Raw genomic sequence first — 23,027 nt, 5'->3', positions numbered from 1 at the left:
TACCATTATTTCTATACTACTATTCTAAATATTTCAAGTTAATAATATTTGATGTTAATATCATCCATTGGTTTGTGAACTGCTGCTTTCTGAGGTCCAATGTGCAATTTAAGTTCTGGAGTTGTTTTGAAAAACAGGATTGAGCAGAAGGAGGTAATCTCGCTAATGACGTGCAATAATTATCGCCGTTTAATTTCATGAAAGGGGACGATTACTTAACAGGAATTTATAGAAGCCTGAGATGTTTCAGAGGCAGAATCTCGTGGCCATCAGTGGTACTGCATCGAGAACAGATTTCAACGTCTTCCTTTAACCCACTAGGACTTGATGCAATGTATGTGTATTGTAGTTCCCATGTCTAGCGGGTGCCTCAAGTGTTCACAGCTTTAAGGGCCGTGTATACTCTCGCAGCAGTGTGTCGCAGTGAACTTGTCGCAGACATGACGCAGTTATTTTTGATTTATGCCCAATTTTGAAGCGCGGTCTGCGCTATGTTAATTCTACGCCACAACGCAAGAGGGACAATCACGAATAAGCTAGGATTGTGGGTGTGGTGGGTGCCGTGTTTCTCTTCCGGTTACGGAGGTCATTCAACAACAATGGCGACTGGACGAATGCGCACTTTGATTGAGATGCAGCTGATCGATCTAGAAATAGAAGAAATATTGCTACTACTGGAGCTGGCAGAGAGGCGAAAGAATCGTCACGGTTAGCGTCAGCCGGTTAGCAAACCGGAAATACGCATAGTGTGGAGCGGATGTAGAGTTGACCAATCAGAGGCCTCCTTTCTCTCCTCCTGCGGCGATATCTGCGGCACTGTCTGCGGTGAGTTACAATTTTGGGGAGGTGCACCAGAGTGTCTGCGTAAAAGGCAAATTATACTTCTGCAACTGCGCACATCAATTGTCGCTTGGGTCTGGTCGCGAACCAGTTTTGCTGTTATGCATCTGCACCCTTGGTCTGGAATTTCTAGGGACGCACAGCAGTTTCCCCCCAAAAGTATTCGAGAACTCGCGAGAATTTCGGTGGGCGGTGACGAGAACTTCAGTGGCGCCGGCGGAAGTGTTTATCTTTCAAAACAACAATGGCGTGTATGCAAGATATGGATCTGGAGTTGCTCGACATCGAAGAAGAACAACTTCTTTTATTCTTTTATTCAGCACTGAACGAGAAGAACAACCACACAGACAACCGGAAAGGCATACCAAGGACCAATCACAGCTGCTTTTTGTGTGCGCACTTCCGCTTGAGCTCTGCGTGGGTTTGCGTCCGTCCGACGTGTAGTCAGGATTTTTTTAAGGTGCGCGACGACGGGTGCAGACCCTCTGCGTGGGGGCGTGGTCACGCACAGAGACAGATTTGACGGTTGCAGAGGCTATGCGTCGACGAAAGCATAAATTGGCCTTTGGGGGGGGGGGCATGTCTGCGTTAACTGCTACACACACGCAGACGACCTGGTTTCCGACCATAAATCGCCCTTAAGCCCTTCATTGTGAGACGTCGTTCCACTATTATGGACCTCATTTGTGGAACAGCCTGCCAGAGAACCTCAGGGCTGCAGAGAATGTTGATATTTTTAAAAAAAAAGGCTCAAGACCTACCTTTTTAGTTTAGCTTACAGCTAAATTTTATTTCATTTATATATATATATATATATATATATATATAATTATTTTATTTAGTTTTTGTTTGTTTTGTTTTTTGTTTGTTTGTTTTGTTTTAGTTTACTTTTATCCATATTCATCCATTATTTAAAATATATATTTATTATTATTTTTTTTTTAATTATTTTATATACTTATTATACACTTATTTATCCAGTGTTTTTCCTCATGGGGATCTTCCACACCGGGGACTATGCCCACTCATACCGTTTCCTCACTTCAGCGTCAAGCCAGATTTTAATGTTGATTGTTGTTGATATTGATGTTGCTCATGTTGGGGGTGGTGGGGTGGTGGTATGTGTGCAGTGTGGTTGTCGGTGTGATGTTGTGCGTGAGTTTATGCATGAATTGATTTGATTATTGATTTTATTATGTAAAGCACTTTGTTCTGCTTTTTAGTATGAAAGGTGCTATATAAATAAAGTTTGATTTGATTTGATTCAGTCATTTAAGCAAAGGTCACTTTACAGCTAAAAGTTCCACTCCAGTTAAATCCCTAAAAACACATCTATCAGGTGGGTTACATGGCACTGTAAAGAATCGGATTAATGGCTAAAATACAATAAGATTGAGTTATTAAGTGCATGTATACGCCTTAGTTTGACTAAAAATTGGACCGGATCGGGTTACTCGCAGTCGGATCAAGATCCCGAGATTGAGAACTCGGTTTATAGTCGCACTAAACGTGCTTGGAGACGAGTGAAGCACATGGTGAATTGGACTTTGCGTTCTGCACATGCTTGAGATTTTTTCCAGGGATCGTGACCCGGAAGTCAAATGGCGTGTTTCCACTATGCAGTCCGGTACGGGTCGGGTCGGAACGGTTCGCTTATTTCAGTGTTTCCATTACCACGAAAGCGTACCGACCCGTACCGTACCATTACCATTTTTGTAACCCTTCTGCTTGGGGTACCTAGCACACAGGACCGGTTCCAGGCTCTGCTCTCCGTTGTTGGTGAGGAGGCTGTGCAGCAGGAGCTCGATGGCGCTGTGCGAAATGAAAAAGTTTTCCAGCTGATTGCCGCAAAAATGGCAGAGAGTGGTTTCAACCGGACCGCGAGCCAGTGTGGCATTAAGCTGAAGAAGCTTGGAGGTGGTTCGAAATTATGGATGTGTGATGGACGCTTCGGCACGCACTCCGCCCACCCCTGAGGGTCCCCTTTGTACAGTGGGAACGTAAGCTGACCCCAAAGCGATCCGACCCGTACCGGACTGCATAGTGAAAACGAGGCTAAAGGAGACGATATTGCTGTTATTGTCGCCGCCATCGGAAAGAAACAAACAACGTGATGGAGAATGTGCTGTCGTGCATCGTGTTTGTGCTCATCACCAACGAAATGTAGAGGGATGTAGCTTTGTATTTCCCTTCGTTGGCCATCTTTCTCAAATGCCTGAGTTTGTTGTTGTTGGTGAAGAGGTCAAGTGGAAGTGGCTCGATTAGCAACAGTAGAAATGGGTACAGCGCCACCCATCGTACCGGGGTATGACATGCTTTGTGCCTATGATTCCATTTATTCACCGCCATATATACTTGGATAATTATCCTTGCTCAAATAAGGAGCATAACCTAACTATAGCGAAAATCAAATTAATCTCATCTTGTAGACCCACTGAGTGTTCCTCAAAACTGAGCATTTCATACATTTTTCCATGAAAAAGAACTTTTATGACCTTAAACTGTTTTCGGTATAAGTACACCTTCGTATCTATTCAATGAATTTTATTTAAGAATATGCTAATCTGGCTCTACCCACATCTGAGCCCACCAGCAGCTGTCAGCAGCTGGCGGCTACTTGTTCAGACAGGCGGAGTGTCGGTTTGAGTGGCTTGTTTTTGCTTATGCAAGGCCTAACTTCTTCTTGCAGCTTGCACTAGCTTCTTATTTAATCTGTTCCTCACAGCACACGCATATCAGCTGTAAAGCTCCAGTCAGCATGTAGTCAGGACTACAATGTTCTACGTGGAACAAACGGGTCATCTGACCTCGCCTTTCAGACGCTGAAGGTACTTCTCTCAAGCTTCAAAGCAGAAATCACTGGTCATAGCATTTTTAATAACTTGTTTATTTCTAGAGACATAAAAAATACATTCTGAATAGGGCTGGGCGAGTTAACTCGTTATTGTCGCGTTAACTCATAAATTATTTAACACCGATAAATATTTTATTGCGCATTAGCGCAGGTTTTATTATTTATTTTATTATTGTAAAAGTCTGTTGCTCACAGGCTTTTATTTTGTAAAAGTCTGCTGCTGTCTGCTGTGGAACCGGAAAAGAAACTAATCGGTGGATTCACCAAACATGGTGAAGTGTACAGAACTTTTACTCGGCCTTTTTCATTTTAAAGTTCTTTCAGACGGCGGAGTCGACAGAACCAAAGTCACCTGTAAACACTGCCAAGTTGAATTGTCTTCTCACCGTAGTAGTTCCAGTCTAAAATATCACTTAAAGGCAAAACACACAACTGATAGCAGCAAGTCCTTCAAGGAAACAGGCAGTGGAGCGAGGCTTCTACATAAAAACTACATAAAAGTGCTGATGTTAAAAGTGTGTTTGCACAACAAATGTTATGGCACTTTCATTCATATGGCAGCACATTTAAAGTAAAACTAATTGCCAAAAGCTATACACTACTTTTGAATTCATTTTTGGATTTTGCATACAAATGCGATTAATCGCAATTAATTGGGGAAATCATGTGATTAATTAGATTAAAAATTTTAATCGTTGCCCAGCCCTACTTCTGAACATGTCAACAAGGTTAAAAACTGTTTTTGTCGTGGGGCAACTTTGTTCAACAGTAATGCTTGTTAGAGTAACAGAGAAACATATATGCATGTATATGCGATAGTTGTCATCATCACACAAGATTGGAATGTAAATTAAATGAGATGCAAGTTTTTACAGAGTCACAGCTTTCTCACAACAACATCTCATATTGCCATAACAATTCATATTAGCATGCCAACTGCATAGTTGTTATGTAAAACATAGCGGTGGTGATGGGAAGCAGCTGAAAATATTATCACCCGACAATCTTACACTTCTTGAACAGTTGGTGTTATGCTTGTTAGGGTTTTAATTGCACAACAGTAACAGAGAACAGACATAATTATCTACATTTTGCTTCTGCTTCTGTAACTTATCTAAAGCATGTGCGTAAAAAAACACCGATGGAAACCTCAGAAGTGATTCATTTAATTTGTCTTACGTGAGCATGTCCTTGGGTGTTGGCGTTTACATAAACATGCAAAGACTGGCACGGATTCAAAATGGAACAGCTCAGGCTAGAAAAAGATCTGAGCTGGGTTTAAGTGTCAGACAGCAGCAGGGGTTGCCTGCACTTGGTTCACAGCGTCGTCGTACAGCTGCGACAGCGCTGCCAGCTCTGCTGCTAAATATTCACAGTCACTTAAACTGATTAACGTTTAGTATCTTTGGTTCTTAATAGAAGAATCATAATGTGAGGTATAATCTAGAGAACAAACCCTGTCTGTCGTGTATTAGACAGAGGTGCTTCAAAGTGAATCCTTTTGAATTTTCTGTATTTGTGCACAAATATGACCTTAAATATATTCAGATTTTCACACAGGCTGTGACCTTGTGTTAGAGTTGTTCTTGCAGCCATATCTCAATGAAAAAAATAATTGTGTCCTCCTGATATAGCTGTTGTATCCACATCAGCCCTCCAAGCTTGTCTATTTTATCCGACAGTGATCTGACGTTTCCCACGATGATCAAGGGAAGAAACTGTTTAACTTCCTCCTCCTTTTCCTCCATTTTGTTCCTACTCTGCAACCTAGACATCTCCTCTTCAACTTATCTGCATTTCAAGTCTTATTCCAAGCATTACTTGGGCTCTGGAAAGCTCAATCAGCTGCTCACACCTACAAAAAAACGTATCTGTTGCCATTGTTGTGCATCACAATAGATATGAAAATTTGCTTACCGGCAGAAACAATTTCAGCAGCACAACATTCAAACCAGCAAAGAAAAATGCTCAGAAATTCTGCGTTTTCACAGAAAAAATCTCAATAGAAAATCTCAACAAGATGCAAAGATAGATACAATATGTCCAGACCAAGAACAGCAGGCTGCCACTATTGCGGTGCCTTTCTTGTTATGCACACCACTGATGTTTATTTAGTGCATTAGCATTAGCCAATGTGATAGAGGGCGTTATTCTCCGAGAAGATGCCCTGAGTTCCTTACTGACCTCACAGACTTTTAAAAAACGTATTCTTGGAGTGATCTTTGTTGGAAGAGGACTCCTGGGAATGCTAACAATGGTTCTGAATTCGCTCAATTTGCACACAATATGTGTGACTGTTTGAACTAGAGTCCAAAGTCCTTTGAGAGCTTTTGTAACCTTTCCCTGCCAGATGAACATCAATAACGTTTTCTCTTTGGTTTTCACAGATCTCCCACCTTTGTGCCACGATACACTTAAACAAACATGCGTTGTAAAGATCAAACTTTGACTGATCCCCTTTCTAAGGTAACACCAAGACTCAAAATGCTTGCAAAATTAACAGCTAGTCATAAAAGTACCCTTACTTTTGCCACTTATAGATAGACAATATTGGAGGATTTTATAATATTTTTGCTTATTCATTCAATCAGGTTCTATTTATAATTGTAAATCAATGCGTTGTATACCTTCCAACAAATGCTGTTAACATTTGAGACCAGCATATGTACTAAATAATCCATAATTAAACCAAATTAAAGCAGTAATCTGGTTTAGAGGAGTTCAAACCTACCGTCTGTTTAGCCTTTTCCAACATTTAATTATTTCATGTAGCCTGACCTAGATGTAAAATCCCCCTCCTGGAAAATACACCCCTTCATCTTGTGACCATGTTATGAACAACAGTGCATGTGTGCTTCTCTGCCTGCCTGCTGGTTTCCACCTATAAATAGGCTACACAGTGGCTCTGCACTCTCAGGTGCAGAGAAGGGAGTGATTATTAAAAACACAGGCTGCCCTGTGGGGACTAACTGGCTTTCTCGTCTTTGCTCTCACTCTCCATCTGTCTCTTTCTTCAAAACAAGATCTAGGTCCAAATCAATACTGCTGCTGCATGCCTTTAGGAGAGCTGTGAATGTGGTGTGTTAGGGGTAAAGCATTTTTGTTACGGTATAAACAAGGGCATGTTGGTATTATACAGATGTGGATAGTTCTAATAAAGTGTCACCTCGTGTTTATTTTGGATCTTACTCAGAGGATCTAACATTCACAGGCCCAAGAGAAAATCCTCAGATTTTCTATCTAAAAACAAATTCTTGAGAACTACCCGGCATTTTGAGGTTTATCACACAGCAGAAAGTATGTTGGTTTTCTAAGTGTCAGGAGGCTCGGAAGTCAGTGGATCACGTTGTGTATATGAATTTAAACTGTCTGAGTCCTACAGACAAGTAATAATGAGGCTCAGAAACTTTGCAGAGTGAGAACAGCTTTCTTTGATCCCCACCATAATTTCAGAGGCAATATGTTTGGCAAAGAAACCAAACCTGTAAATCAGCTCATTCCCTTGTGAGCCAAGCAAAATGTTGCCTGTGTGTGTGTTTGTGTATATACGCATGCGCTTTTGCCCAACTATCACAGTACCCTTGGCTGTGAGGCAGAACAGTGAAACTAATTACAAGCTCAAAGAATCCTAAATTGAATCCCAAATTAGAAAGCGAACACCTCCCATCGGTGGCAAACGCAGCAGTGGACTCTGAGTCAGTAATCTAGCTGGAGGAGAAGAAACTGGGACTGAGATAAGTTGGATAAATGTGGATTTTCAGGGGAATAAATGACCAAACTCATTGTTAAGTGGTCTTATTTGGACCAGTGCTTCCAACTCAATTTTTAATAATATAGAGAAACTGTCTGATCTTTTGAAGCATTATCCAAGGATTTTATCCTCAAATGCCAAGAAACTTCTGTAGGCCTGATAACTTCCTTACTGAGGACAAATTTAGAGTGGAGCCAAAGTAGTGAGGTTATTATGTACAATCCAAGCAATATAAACAAACAAAATTGATCTTATGTGCCAGATAAAAGTGAGTTATAATGTTTGGAGGAATTTCTCTTGGAGCTGTAAAAACATGGCTGTGTTGACTGTTGAGGATATGTAACATCTTTATGTCTTGATTTCAAACATGAAATAAAATTACAGGAAAAAAGCTTAAATGTGTCATAATTTGGATTTCTGAAAACTTCAGTAGGAGATACAGTAGGTAATTCTGGGAAAAGTAAAATCTGACACGTTTTTTCGGTTCCTTTCAGTAAAACTTTATTAATCCCCAAAGGAAACTTATATTGCTGCAATATACATATATGTATCAGTTGACAAACTTCTGGAAAGTTGAAGTGTGACAGAGAGAAAGATGTGGTAGGAACCTTGAATGCACTGTGGTGTTGTGTTTGAAGTTTGGCCACAAGTTAGCTTATGACGTTGCACATAGTGTCAGCAGATATCACACGTGAACTCTCATTTGACAACCTGGACATAAGCTCACAGCCAACAGTTCACCATCTGAAGTGTAGTGACGTTCCCTCTCGTTGACATGTCCAGGATTACACCAACTGTTGTTAATAAGCGCTGCAATTTCTCCTCTTTTACTTCTACCGCTCTGTCTGCAGTCTATCTGCAAATATAGTCGATATTTTTGCTGCCTCCTTGTCAATGCTCAAAGTTCGTCCATTTTATCTGCTGGTGATCACACACTTCCCATGATGATCAAGGGAACAAATAGTTTAAACTTCCTCCTCCTTTCTCTCTATTTTATTCCTACCCTGCATCCTAGACCTCTCCTCTTCAACTCGTCTCGATTTGGGGTCCTATTCCAGGCATTACTTGGGCTTTCGAAAGCTTAATCAGCTGCTCCCACGTGCAAACAACTTTGCCGTTGTCATGGTAACGCATCATAACAGATGTAAAAAAAAAAAAAGCCAGAATTTCCAGCAGAAATTATTCCTGCGGGGTGCTTATATGGCTTAACTGGCTGAGCAGACGTCCCATGTATGGCGATGTTGTTCCTCGACGCAGCCGCCCCGGCGTCGAGTCTGGGGTCCTGCTGCATGTCTTTCCCACTCTCTCCGCCCCATTTCCTGCATACTTACTGTCAAATAAAGGCCACTAATGTCTATAAAAACTTTAAAAGAAAAAAAAGAAATCATTCCAGCAGCACGGCATCCAAACCAACACACAAAAATGTTTTGAAAAATCTGTATTTTCACAGAAAAAAAGCTCAGGAGAAACTTTCACAAGGATACAAAGAAAAACACGATATGTCAACTAAGACTGTATGTATTCCAGCTCACTTTACCATTTTTTTTTTCAAAGGTGTTTACGCTTACTTAGTTTTGGTGGTTTCAAAAAAGAGTTTCGGAGATAGAGACACCTTTTATGAATCAGTCAAAGGTAGTAAATATTTAACTCATGTGACTGATGGAAAACGTGAAACAACTTTTGTTTTTATCTCCTACTTAAGTAAAATACTTAATGAAGTAAAATAATAGTCGCAACAGTTGAAAACAAGTTCCGATGACGTCTCAACCGTTTTTCTAAAGGCCTCTGTATGCTTCTCCGTCGCTATCCGTCAATCCGACTCCGTGGTCACTAAAAGTTCTCCGTCGGGATGTCAGATATGAAAAGTAATTCACCTCCCGATCAGTAGGCGTCGCTACGTTAGACGACCCAATCTCGCGACGTCTATCGTGAAAGTCGTTGATTGATTGTTTACCTTCCGGCTCCGTTCTGCTCCTCACAGTGAACGATGGTGACCGAGAGAGAAAGACTGCTGTTGGAGTTGGAGCTTGTTGAAATTGAAATGCAAATAATTTTGACCAAATGTTGACCGGCACACAGTAAGCTCTTTCAAAAATGGCGGTGTTGTTGTTCTGAGAGGAAGGCGCTAAACCGGAAAAGTGATTCCGGAACTGATGTTGTTAGCCGACCAATCACAACCCTTGCGGTCTCCTACGAGTCTCCGTCGCCTCGACGGATAGATAGATAGGAATTTTGGCCGACGCCCGCAAGGGACGGACAGCGTCTCCAGGAGAGCGTCTCCCCGTTGACGGAGAGCTCTCCGTAGACGACCATAAATCAGGCATTATATGGCCAGGTTTGCTGGTTCTATTTGTATAGCCTTCATCAAAGCTTTGTTCCTAATTCACGTCCACTTCTCTGTTACAGTGATGTGTAACATCGGAAACACCACCATACACTGATCACACCACAAAGTCGAGCCTCAGATTTATTTAATATGGGGTTTCTGCAGTAGCGGAGGCTGCATTTTCAGGACCGCAGTTTCAGGTCGCTTAGTGTCAAAATGATCTCATGACACACCATTCTAGCCAACTTTCACATCATTATATTTCACTTTTGGTGTGTCATTTCACATTTTTAACATTATCCAACTCGAGCTTTTGGTTCACATTAGATATTTTCATAAGAACATCTAGCATTGTTAATCTATAAAACGTGATGTGTCCACCGCAAAGTCAATATTTTACAATAAAAGCCTAAGATTTGTATTTCACTGAGGGCTACAAGTTCAAGACCGACACGCATTACGTGTTGACGTCTCTCTCCTTCAGTGAATTTGCCAAAACACTGCTTTGAAGCTAAATCCCATCCCTGAACAGACTCCACAGGAGTACACTGCTCCTGCATCAAATCCTTCTTATATAACTCACCAATAATCCTTATCTAGATACAGAAAAACATGCACAAAAAAAAGTGCAATGTTTTAAATCACTATTACTGTAGCACAACATGTACAGTATATCTTCTCTGAGACCTCGGAAGGGAAAATAAAAAACATCCTTTGTAAGTCCCTGTTTGCAGTCTTTTTGTATGCATGTGTGTGCACGTTTTGACCATTGTTTGACATCAAATACAGAGCAAAATGGGTGCTGTGAAAATAAATCTCCTACAGCTGTAACCCATGACCATGCACAGGATACAGATGGTGTGCAGAGAAAAACAGCAAGTGTAACAGAGCAGTGTGGTGTCTGTGTGAGACTTTGCCTGAAGTGGCCATGCGTGTCATCATCCTTGGAGGGGTCCAGGTCCTGCGTTGAGACGAGGCCCGTTTCTTCACCCTGCTCCTGCTGCTCAGTCATGCTCCTGGCCCTGGAGACACAAACACACAACTCTATGTTAACAGCAGGCACCTCTCTGCTCGATCTCCATGCACTCTTGTGACAAATGTTTGTTTTTTGTCTCCGAGTTTGGCTTCAAAGAGATTGCTTCCCAAACAGTTTATGGGACAAACAAGTGAACTCTGTCCTAAAAATCAACAGTGCCGTGATGCAGCATTCAAAGTCTGATTCAGCTTGTTTGCGCAACGTTCAAAAATATCTACCAAGCAAAATAAAGCTCCTGTGCTTTTGTAAATGGGGTCAGTGTGTACTCTCACGCAGATGTCTGCAAAGAAGTAAAGCACCTCAGAGGTTGTGCAGATGGCTGACCTGATGTGCTGCTGTGAGCCGACTAAAATATTTTAGAAAAGACTTCAGACATTTCAGCACCAAATGTCTCTTGAAATTGCCTCTCAGCACTTTAATAGAATAAGAAAGAAGAAAACTGTGCTTATAACCATAAATTGTTAAAGATGAGGTGCTCGAACAAATATCTTCTCATGGGCAGTGATTTCTAAGTGGAGCACAGCATGAATCAGACACTAATAAACAATCAACCGAAACTCGCTGAGGGAATCTGCTGAAATGAAAAGAGAACCAAATCCAAGCTTTAATGTTTACTGTGATGGATTGTGTGGCTCAGGTAATTTTAAGGGCTTGTTGAAGTTGTGTTGCATGCAGCTCAAAATGAATGGCAGCAAATGGTTTGTAGTGAGAGGGAAAACAAGCCTTGCAATCTCCATCTGCAATGGGAGCGCAGAAGCATAGGAAAACATAGGGAGTGATCCAGATTGGGATAAACCTTTTATCAAACAAATAGCACATACTTGTCAGAGTCCTGATGAGCTCGAGTACCCCTTAACCACTGCTAGGTATTCAATGAACTCTGTAATGCCTCTAATCTCATTTCATCCGTGAAGCAGTAAACAAGTGGATCCATTTGAAATATTTCAGCTTTACCCAGTTTGTTTGTGCTGTCTTTCAACTTAACTTATCTCCTAATAAACTGTTTTAGTGTTTACCCATGATTTCTAACCTCTGTTTATCATCAACAGTTTTGCTTCGGACATTAAACCAACAAAATTGGCTAAAAAGCACAACCTTTTCACCATCCAACTCATACATAACAGTAGCTAATGACAACAAAAAAGAAAAACAATTAGTGTTTCAATTGTTTTTATTTACATTTTATTGAAATTTTTACTCCCGGCCCCTGCTTTTAGCTAACAGCTATTCACCCATTAGCTTCATTTTAGCAAACAAGTTATTTATCCATGATCTCAAGGTTAACCATAACCATTATCTTTAAGACAACTGTTATAGTTAATCATTATTCAACTGTTGTTCTATTACAGTTATATTTAAGATTGTGAAGGTTTCCCATTTCAGTTATCTCAAAATATTTACAGCACCTTTCATCTGTAACGTTTTGCTAACAGTTCTTTTATTTAGCTTTACTTGCAGTAAATATTTTAATCGTCTTATTATTTTTAGCTATATTACTATCCATCTATTACTTCTATCTAATGAATTTAACAGTCTATCCATTTATTTTGGCAGGGTTCGGTGGGGGTGGATAGTAGCTAGCAGGTAGCTGCTAACTATGAGCTCACAGCTCATGTCTTGAAAACCAGCCACTAACATTAGTTTGCCTGGATTAGTTAGACTGAGGGTGATTATGAAAAAGAACACATCTGGGACTGTGTATGACGGGCACATTGGTAAATAACAAGCGGTAGAATGTGATGTCTGATATCATTACAAATCTTAAAACGGTTCTAGGATGCAGACTACCACACCACCTTCATGTTCACTCGTATAAATAAATAACTTCACAGCACACCACAAAGTGATTTGGATAATTGAAGTTGGTTAAATATTGTTAGACCTCAAGCCAAAAAACCCCACACACCACATTTCTGACCCTAGCATCAATAGAAAGTCCTCTCCTGTACCACACCATACACCTGGCCACAGTAATCGAAGACCATCCCCATCATAGCTCTTCTCCTAAACTGAACAGGTCTTAGCAACAATATGAAGGTACGGCATGGGCTATGAAAACTGTTGAATTCCAACCCCACTTGTTAATTATACACGAATTCTAGAGGTAGCTCTTCTTAGTAGCACAGAAACTGCTCTGTAAGACTTTAAAGGGTCAAAAACCACAATGTACACGTGTAATTAATAATAATAATGTAATAATGTAATAATTCTGTTTTCATCCCAGTGAATCTAACATAGTTCATGTACAGGTAGCATAAATCCCCCGCACAAGAAAAAATGTTCTCCTTTCACAATAATATTCCAACATGGCTAAACTCAGTTTTAACATCATATGATATGGTCTTTGTATTTCTTAACTACTTCAGTTATCCTGAGCTCTTTAGTCTCCCTGTTTCTCTGCTGTACTGTTCTCCTGGATGTAGTGAAGGAAACAAGCAGATGACTAGTTACTGCCTTAAAAAAAAAAAGAAAAGAAAGAAGCCATTAAGCCATTTCCTGCCTTGTACTTTCTACTGTTTACAATTTCCTGAAATCAAACAGACAGAAAACTCCATCGTTCGGTGGATCCCGCAGAAAAGATTTTATCGAATCTTCTGAGCGAAGACAAGGAGAGGATTTAGATTATACATAACGGTGCATAAGCACATCCAACTAATCCAACAAGATGTTAAGTTTTAGAAAGACAGAACTTGCTCAGACACCTACACGCGTGTGCGTTTCTCCCGGAGGACACGGAGCTGTTCGCTGCTCCGAGGAATTGCGCAAAGTTGTATCCTCTGGTTTAAACAATTCACTGTCAGCAATACACACAACACTTAAAAGTTCCGACTCGGGTTCGGTTCCTGCACTACAGTCTCATCTGTGCGAGTCCACAAAAGCGAGCTGACATGAGGATGAAGGGCTGGGAAAGTTGGCGCAGTTGAGTGGCGCATCGCTCTGCGCGTCTCCAAAGTTCAGTTAAACTTTTTTGTTCATTTCTACTTTGACTGGAACCGTGTTCGCTTTGTGTAAGTTAGTCCGTTTATTAAAAAGTCTGTTGTCAGTCAGTGATCCCACATAAACTACATGACACATTTCTTACCTGTGAACAGTCGGTCCCTGTGCGGACTGATGAACTGTGATACCCAAAGCAGGCTGGGCTGAACCAACCAAGGAGGGTGGTCCAGAACTGAATAATTATTATCAGGTCTTATTACTTTTGAGCAAGTCACTGAAAGAGATCAGATGATAACTAATAAAGACCTCGAAGATGTAACTGACTGGGGGTGCTGCACCGTCTGATGGTTCATTTATTCCTTCAAGGGTAAAAACTGGGAGACCAAAACCCTAAGTTTGCCCCCCGCCCCTCCGCCCACTCACAATAATTGGTATGCAGTTGCTCCACTTGCATCATTAATCAGGCGCCTGTGCCCAAGTGTTTGTCTTCTATAGAGCTCCAGTCACCATCGTAAGAGGACATCACCCTACCGGCTCTGACCCTCTCTATTGGTGGAAAAAGCTGTCTATAATTAAGATACAGTGGCCTGCAAAAGGCTACACCTCCTTGGCCTTTTTCCTATTTGTGTGTGTGTGTGTGTGTGTGTGTGTGTGTGTGTGTGTGTTACAGCCCGTAATTTCAATGGATTTTGGGGGGATTTATGTTAAAAGAAAAACATATATAGTTATATATTTCGAGAAATAAAAAAAAAAAGAGAAGTTGTGCATGCACATGAATTAACATCCTTGGTCCCTAAATAAGATCTGGTGCTATCAGTTACCTTCAGAAGTCACTAGATTAGTTAAATAAGTTCCACCTGTGTGCAGTCACACAATCTCAGTATACATACACCTGTTTTGAAAGGCTACAGAGTCTGCAACACCACTCATCGAGAGGCACCACCAAGCAAGCAGACAGAGACCAAGGAGCTCTCCAAACAGGTCAGGTTACAGTGGTTATGAAAAAAAAAAAAAAATCAAACTTTTAAAATACCACTGAGCATTAAATCCATCATTACAAAATGGAAAGAGTATGGCATCACTACAAACCTGGTTGTCTACCAAAACTCACAGAGCAGGAAACCAGGGCAGCAGGCAGAGCGGGAACAAAGAGACCAAAGATAACCCTGAAACCCACAGATGTTTCTGTCCATATGACCAGTATAAGCCGTACACTCCACAGAGCTGGGCTTTACAGGAAAGAGTGTCCAGAAAAAAAGTCCCTGATTACAGAAAAAAAAACAGGATGGCGCATTAAGAGTTTGCCAAAAGGCATGCGGGGAAACTCACCGAGCATATGAAAGAAGGTCTAAATTAGAACTTCTTGCCCATCATAGAAACTTCTGGTGCAAACCCAACACCATCCCCACACTGAAGCATGGTGGTGGCCGCATCATGCTATGGGGGTGATTTTCATCCCCATAGCATCATAGCATTCATTGGGAGATGAACCACCATCATGGTGGTTCACCTCCCAACAGGACAATGACCTTAACCTTGCTGCTGAAGCAACACCGACTGAAAATCTACGGCATGTCTCAAAGACTGCCGAACACCATCAGAACCCATCCGAATTTAAGGAGACGGAGTAGTTTTGCTTTGAAGAATGAAGCTCATAAAGACATACCCTAAGACCTGCTGTAATTGCTAAGTGGCGGCTCCATGAAGTCCTGACTTTGGGGAGCGAAACGTATCCAGTTTTCTGTCTTCTTCTTTACAAAAAAGTTGCTTTTTAAATTTCACTTTACAAATTTGGATTATTTTATTTTTGCTGAAACTAAAAATGGACTTGCAGCACAATACTGAGTATTATTAACATCCTTAGAGGAGATTTAAAAGTGGGAATACTTCATTATCGATTAAAAAAATAAGAGGTTTAGGGGTATACTGTACACTATACCACTGGCTGGCAACCCTGCTTCTATTCAACCATTTTCCTGTTTATCTAACTAATGGTATCAGTTTTAAACTTTAGGCTTAATAACAGAGAGGGTGTTGGTGTCCCATGACCAGACTGTGAGCTGGTTCTACAGAAGATCATGGTAACTAAGAGCTCTACTTCCCATTAAAGCCCTGAAAAAACTCTGGAAACCACAAGTAAGCCTGCACTCTAAAAGCAAGAGTTCTTGTGGCGTATTAGGTAACAAGGAGATTGAATAGTGTTTGGCCTTTAAGGGCTTTCTAAGTGATAGGGATTTCAAATTCTACTCTAGATTTTATTGGGAGCCAGTGTTGAGAGCCTATAAGAGGAGACATGATCTCTCTTGATGGTACTAGTTTGTACCTCGGCTGCAGCACTTTGGACTAATAAAAAGATCTTAAGGTGTTTATTTGGACACCCAGCTACAATAGTCCAGCCAAGATCAGACAAAAGCATCGAGCAAGATTTGGACTTGGTGAAAGTAGGCCGCTCCGATACCTGTTCAACAGGAACATTAAATGACTATTTCTTGCCAAAAATGACTCCAAGGCTCCTCACAGTAGCAGTGGAAACCAAGGTAATGCCATTCAGAGTAACTATGTGGCTGGATAATGAACCTCTGAGGCTTTTAAGGCCAAAAATAATGACATGGCCCTTATGTCTCCAGGACAAGCTTTTAACTTCAGAAAATCATTATTTTCCTTTGACTTCATAGATAAATAGAACTGGATGTCATCCGCATTAAAATAGAAACTCATGCCATGTAGCCTGATGATTCGGCTCTGGAAGTGTGTCCATTCACTTATCCATCCATTATCTTCTGTTTATCCAGGGTTAGGTTACAGAGGCAGATCCAGGAGAGGAACCCAGACATCCCTCTCACCAATGACACTCTCCAGCTCCTCCTGGGGGATCCCAAGATATTCCCACACTAGAAAAGATATACGATCGATCCAGCATGTTCTGGATCTGCCCCGAGCAAATCTCTAAAGGGAAACGACAAGGAGGCATCCTTACCAGATGCCTGACTCACCACCTCAGCTAACTCCTCTTGAGCAGCGGCTCTATTCTGAGCTCCCTTTTGATGGCCCCATCTCTAAGGCTGAGACCAGCCACCCTCCGAAGGAAACCCCACGCTTGTATCCACAATCTCATTCGTTTGGTTACTACCCAGATCTCACCACCATCAGTGAGGGTTAGAACAAAGATGAACCGGTGAATCGAAAGCTTTGCCTTTCTGCTCAACTCCAACTTGTCGTCACTCACGAACAAGATTCCGAGATACTTAAACTCCTGCGCTTGAGGAAGAGACTCATCCCCAACCGAGAGAGAGGGCGTCGTCTTTTTCCAGTTGAAAACAACAGCCTCAAACTCGGAAGGGCCGACTTTCATCCCGGCTGCAAACCGCTCCAGTGATATGAAGGAACTGAAGATCACGGCAAATAAAACAACATCTTCAAAAAGCAGAGATGCAACCCTGGAGGTTTTCAAACCAGACATCCTCCTCTCTGTAAATACACCTCCAGATCCTCTCCATGATAATCCAAAGAGCTTGAATTAGGGCAACTGGACTTCTTGATTCCTGAAGACGTTTCGCCTCTTATTCGAAAGGTTTCTTCATTTCGAAACTAGTTGGTGGGAAGTTTAAGTATCTTCAAAGTGAAAAAAAAAATAATCTGAAATCTTGTGGAACATTAGAAGTTATTTTGGAGTATGTGGAGAACACATTGTAAACGTGAACAAACTGGAATCTATAAGATATTTATATCCGAATCCTGTCCAGAGCTGTGCATTAAGCACCGGTTTACTTATCAATCTCCACATTTTATCTACTGTTTTGACATAACCGTTGCAACTTTTTTTTGCGGGCTTGAAGATTATTATCAGACACTTTCCATTTTACAATCCTATTTGTTTATCTTCACTTTTAACATTTGGTAAATCCTGGGGGGCGAGTACCTTGAGTGAGCAATTACAGAGTCTTCCTAATCAAGAAAAAGAGCAGCTTTCATCATTTAAAAGCTTGTTGTGCTGCCATTAAAATGTTTCTGCTTGAGAAAAAAAAAAGAAGCTTTTAAAGTTTTAAATAATCTACCGTTTACTTCTCTTACCTGCACATTAATTATTTTCCCTCAAGTAAGCACAGAAGCACATGTCTACCATGTGCCGTCCTGTCCTCCGGGAGAGGCAAAGTCGTTACCACCTGCTCTGGGATAATTACAGGTGCTGATGGAAATAGGCACCTGCATGCAGTTTCCAGTGTATTATCTCTAATTGGCCAGAAGCTTTACGTCAGCCGCTGACCCATTCAAACAACAGGGGATTTCTGATGCTGGAGGTTAGATCTGACTTGTTATCTTTGGTCACAGAGGATTGAATGGGAAGTGAAAGGCCTATTGTAATAGATAAGGTTGGGAATCGTAGGGCCCTTTCACCTTAATCTGAGCTTAAGGGTTTGGAGAAAAGCCTTGGCCAAGCAAAAGGGAGCTCTTGTTGCATTTTTGCTAATTTAAGTATGAAAAACTATCCTGTCAAAAAAAAAAAAATCAACATGATTGGTCGTCCTATTTTTAAGGTTAAATAGAAGAGAAATAATTAAACATCAGTGTGAGATGTTCAGATGTCTGACTGTGTCCTTATCTGAAGTCTCAGAAAATAGACTTTGACTCTTCAGTGAAGTCATTCTCAAAATGTTTGCTTACAAACGTTTCCTAAACCCTGATAAAGCATCAGCATAAGTTTGGCCATGTAGACGTTTTAAGCCAGAAGCCACGGTTTTTCTCTCGGTTATCAGATATAATCAACACTCTGGTTAGTAGGTAACTGACCTCACACAAAATCCCAACTTAAATTCAACTGTTCTCATTACCAGGAGGTCAAGACCAAGACAGATTATACCAGCCTAACAAGTTTCTAAATAAGGAGTGAGAACCCAAGCATAAAGCAAAAAGCAAACAACATGCACACTGATGAGCCCCATCGCAGTATTTATCGACAAACAGCCTCATTTATAGTTTTGCCGATGGATCCTGAAGTTAACTCAAAAGGTTCCTTCATGGGAATTTAAAAAAAACAACAACAATCTGCTCCTACTTGTTAAAAACAGAGATTTCAAGGATTAGCCTGCTTGTGAAATTTCACAAAGTAATGGCTGCCTGTGATGGCCATTCTTCTGCATCCACTGCTTGAAGTAATAATCTCAAGTAAGCTGTTCAATGGTGACCAGATGCTGGCATAAACCATGGATGAATGACTAATAAACGAATGGTTGGCAGTACATTTTTCCAGCTTAAATAGGTATCTATTTATTTATCAAGAAGGCTTTCCCCCTTTCGTCTCTCCTCCATCGTGTCCTCCTTTGTCTCTGGAGGCCAACATTTTGCACTGTCACAAGACATCCCACAATCCAATAAACGGTAATCTCGTTAAGGTCGTTTGTCACCGAGATAGTTGCTGAAGAATGGTTGGACTCTCCTCGCCCCCAGACGCTCATTTCCCTGCACCCCATACGCTACCAAGTTGTTTTAGAAATGCAAATCGGCCTCAACAGCTGATTTGACTTTTGTCCCTTACTGAATAAGTGTTGTGTTACTATCCTATTTCAACACGTCCAGTGTAGCCCGTTTGATCCAAATTATTTCCATACAGTCAAACTGTCGGGATAATGACAGTGGAACTTGTTTAATGTTGCTCTGAGCACCACTGCAGGAAGCAAACTAAAACAAATACTCACCAAGAACCAAGGAATTCTTTAAATGAAACTCCCAAACAGAAAGCAAAATTTTTAATGTCACCAAAATCATTTTTACAACTTTGTAGCATCTCTTGGCAATGTTATACTTCTCCTTTATCCCCTAGTAACAGTCATCTCTGCATTTTCTCTTTTCCCCGTTGTTGCATTGTAACATTATTTGGCCTTCTGGTATTTCACAGACACAGACGGTCCAGGGTTTGGACTGAGAGATAGTTTATCTGCACCGCTTGAGGCTTCCAGAAATAACCTCCCCATTGTGCAAGTACCGCAGAACAGCCTTTGATGGCAGAGGTGTGTTTTAAGTCAGCACAATGCTCCAAATATGCATCTATCAGAGGATGAAGTGGAACACCAGAGTTTACAGTTTACAGGGAATGCAGCAGAAGTAGAAAAGTAGAAGAGGAAAAAGTGTTGTCTGCACGGCAACTAAACTGTACAATCACAGATTGAGATTCAGAAGATACCTGCTCAATTTAGTTTTAGTGTTTTTTTTAACCCTTAAAGAGAGGAAAAGACACCAAACCAAAGGTTTCAGGTTCCATTTTGCACTCTGTTGAATATCAAAACCCAACACTAAGAAAAAAATAATCACGTTTAGCTCTTCGAATTACTTCAATAAACAGCAGACAAGTTTTATTGCTGAAATCTCTCTGCATTTGTCTTTTCAAATAAACTCCGTGGTTTACTATTAAATATATACGAGAGAAATGACGTAAAGTTTGTGTCGAGAAGATCCGGAAAAACATTACTCTTCAAAATAAAAGCAAAAAAACACGGATTACATTTCCATTAAATGGTGTATGTTGTGAAACTGGTTAATGATAGGTGTCACAAAAATCTAGCAGCTGTCCCCATATCACATATCACTTCCATTTTCTATTGAAATTTGTTACAAAACAAGCATTACACAACCTTTTTCTCCGTATCATTAAAACATGTAATATGCAAACTTAATATTTGTTATAAGCTACACATTACTATGTCAATACCCACGCAAAAAACAATATTTTCTAAACATATTTCCATAGTCTTAGTTACGACTAGTTTTATTTTTGAAAGCCTAGCCGGAAGTGCAGCTACTACTTCCGCTAGCTTGATTTGACTAACGTCTCCTACCTGTAGCTCTCTAGCGGTCGCGACTTTTTCCGTTTCGTTGTCGACTGAAAGCGTCGCTGAACTCCTTAGACCTCTGCCGCATGTCTCGGTCAAATGATTTAACGTGTGTAACAGGCAAAAAACGGTCGTAAAAATAAAATAAATAAATAAAGCAAACTCCGTTGCTCCTTGAATAATTACAAGCAGAGCGGACAGAGTGACGGAGCTGCTGCGTCCTCTGACTCTGGAGAGGTGGGTTGAGCTTACCTATTAGCCAAGTGTGGGCTGGGGATTAAAGGGTGGCTATTTTTTCCCCACAGACGCCCACAACAACAAACTGACTACACCGTGTGCCTTTGCAGTGAGCGCTGAAATTATGGCTGCAAACAAATTTAATTGCAGTTTGACTATTAGTGGTTAGTTTTAACTAGTTTTACAGTCTTCAAAAATCCACAAATGACTAATTTTCTCACTTTTCCCCCACGAGGTCTACATGTATGTTTTAAAAGAAGCCCAAAATAACAAAATCTCAACCCTGAAACATTATGGCCGTCTCTTTTCTGCTGTTAATAATTGATCAGTTTATCCATTTAAGGAATTGACCGATAATATGTTGATGTCTCTTTTTAAGTAACAATCCCAGTTATAAATAAAGGAAAAGTCTTAAACCACCCTTTATTTCTTAATATTTCACTTCCAAGAGGGATTTATTTCCCCATTGGTCAAGCCACTTAACACTGAGCCTTTTTATTCAAGCATGAAAGAAGGCTCCTAACTCAAGGGATGAGCTTATGTTGTGTCTGCAGACAACAGATAACTTCGGAAAGAACCCAACTGTATCTTTAGGCACTTTCTTACCAGCAGCCTGTCACAAAGACATCATTTGTTCACGTTTATTCTTAGCTACGTTGCTGAAAAATGTCAAAGGCAACAGTTTGACAGACGTGAAATATTGTTTTTGCACTAACGAGGTGATTTCTAAAGAGTTATCCGTCAAAAACTTTTCATATCTCAGCATGACGTGCAGTGTGTTCTTGGGGGACAAAAGAAGTGTCAGGTCTTAAAAAAAAAAAAAAAAAAAGCTATAGCAAGAGTAGTTTGTGAAAGTGAGGTCCTTAAATAGGAGGGAAAAAAAACCTGACAGGACCATCAGCTGATCCATCTACTGTTCACTGAAGCCTCATCAGAAATGGGCTCCATGGGAGGGTGGCTGTCAAGAAGCTGTTCTTAAGGAAGGGAAACAGGGAGAAAAGGCTGAGCTGTGCCAAATGACATAAGACTGAAAATCAGTGGCAACAGGTGTCATGGAGGGATGAATCCTCCCCAGAGCCCGGAGCTCAACATTACTGAAGCAGTGTGGGATCATGTTAACGGAGAGCAGAACAAAAGGCAGCCGACATCCAAAGAAGAGCTTTGGGATGTCCTTCAAGAAGCCTGGAGAACTATTCCTGAAGACTCCTTAAAGAAAGGACAGAAAGCTCATGTAAGATGGTTCAGGCTGTGCTGGAGAATAAATGAGTTCAGACCAGATACTGACCTTCAAGCTCGTTTTAAATCTAAAAACTCTGTTTTGAACTCATCTGCTTTATTTCCATTTATGTTTGCACACGTTTCAATAAATCACTGAACCTATTACTTGTTTTTTTCTGGTAATATATTAACAAACTTGTGCAGAGCACTCAAAGACCCCATGGCTCGGGCTGCTAAAGTGACCCACCTCCGGTCCAGGTGTCCTGGAGCATGGTCTTCTTTTTTTTTTTTCTTTTGCTGAGCAAGGTTTTGAACAGACTGAAATGAGCTGAAAGCATTCCAGTGAGTGTGAGCAGCCTTGTTTTCCACTTTTATGGGGTTTTATTTCCTTTTGTGGATGATCAACCTTCACAGTGAAGTAGTTTTTTGAAAATATGTTACGATATGTGTATAATACAGGCTCTAAAACAACATTTTCGGAACATATTAGATGAAATGCAGCTGTAGTTTCAGCACTACAGAACACAGCACAGTTTAGTCTGAGTTTGGTTGGATTCTCTTTTTTAATCCCATTGCAGTTGCTATTGTGAAGCACTTTAATCAGCTGAGGTTGTTTTGATGTGCTATATAAATCAATTTTGAATTGAATTGAATTGCCTTTTCCAACAAGTTCAAGGAAAAGCGCTTAAAAAAAAGTAATGAGCTGAGTTTTACGACCTTTGGACTGTTCCCCTGAACCGTCACCCACCAAGAAACATTCAAAGGGTGAAACACGGAATCAGAAACACCACAAAGGAGGCCTAAAACCGTTAGGAAGGGGGAAAACAACCGTTTCAGCATTTGATACGTCAGCCTTGTACTGTTTTCCTTTAAAACGGGCTTTAAATGATTTCAAAATGGTTGCATTTGTCCCAACTGTTATTGAAACAGGATTGTATGCGACGGGTGTCAGAACCTCATGATTAACAACAATTACTTTATTAGTATACAGTACAGACCAAAAG

General features: G+C 40.8%; 1 protein-coding gene across 6 annotated transcripts in view; it reads right to left on the bottom strand.

Annotated features, from left to right (window-relative positions):
- Positions 1 to 23,027, bottom strand: part of gramd2aa (GRAM domain containing 2Aa) — a 41,554-nt gene that overhangs the window by 16,115 nt on the left and 2,412 nt on the right. For 4 of the 6 annotated variants that reach the window (XM_075465743.1, XM_075465752.1, XM_075465781.1 and 1 more), the window contains exon 2: positions 10,689 to 10,793. In XM_075465743.1, the coding sequence (XP_075321858.1) occupies positions 10,689 to 10,793 (105 nt within the window). Of the gene's footprint in view, positions 1 to 10,688; positions 10,794 to 13,889; positions 14,091 to 20,574; positions 20,816 to 23,027 lie in introns of those variants that run through there. The other 2 variants (XM_075465761.1, XM_075465772.1) reach the window with 2 other exon arrangements.

The sequence above is a fragment of the Odontesthes bonariensis genome, chromosome 1 (assembly GCF_027942865.1).
Source record: "Odontesthes bonariensis isolate fOdoBon6 chromosome 1, fOdoBon6.hap1, whole genome shotgun sequence".
NCBI classification, from domain to species: Eukaryota; Metazoa; Chordata; class Actinopteri; order Atheriniformes; family Atherinopsidae; genus Odontesthes; species Odontesthes bonariensis.
Note: the sequence above shows the minus strand (reverse complement) of the source record. Positions and strands in the feature narration are given on the sequence as shown.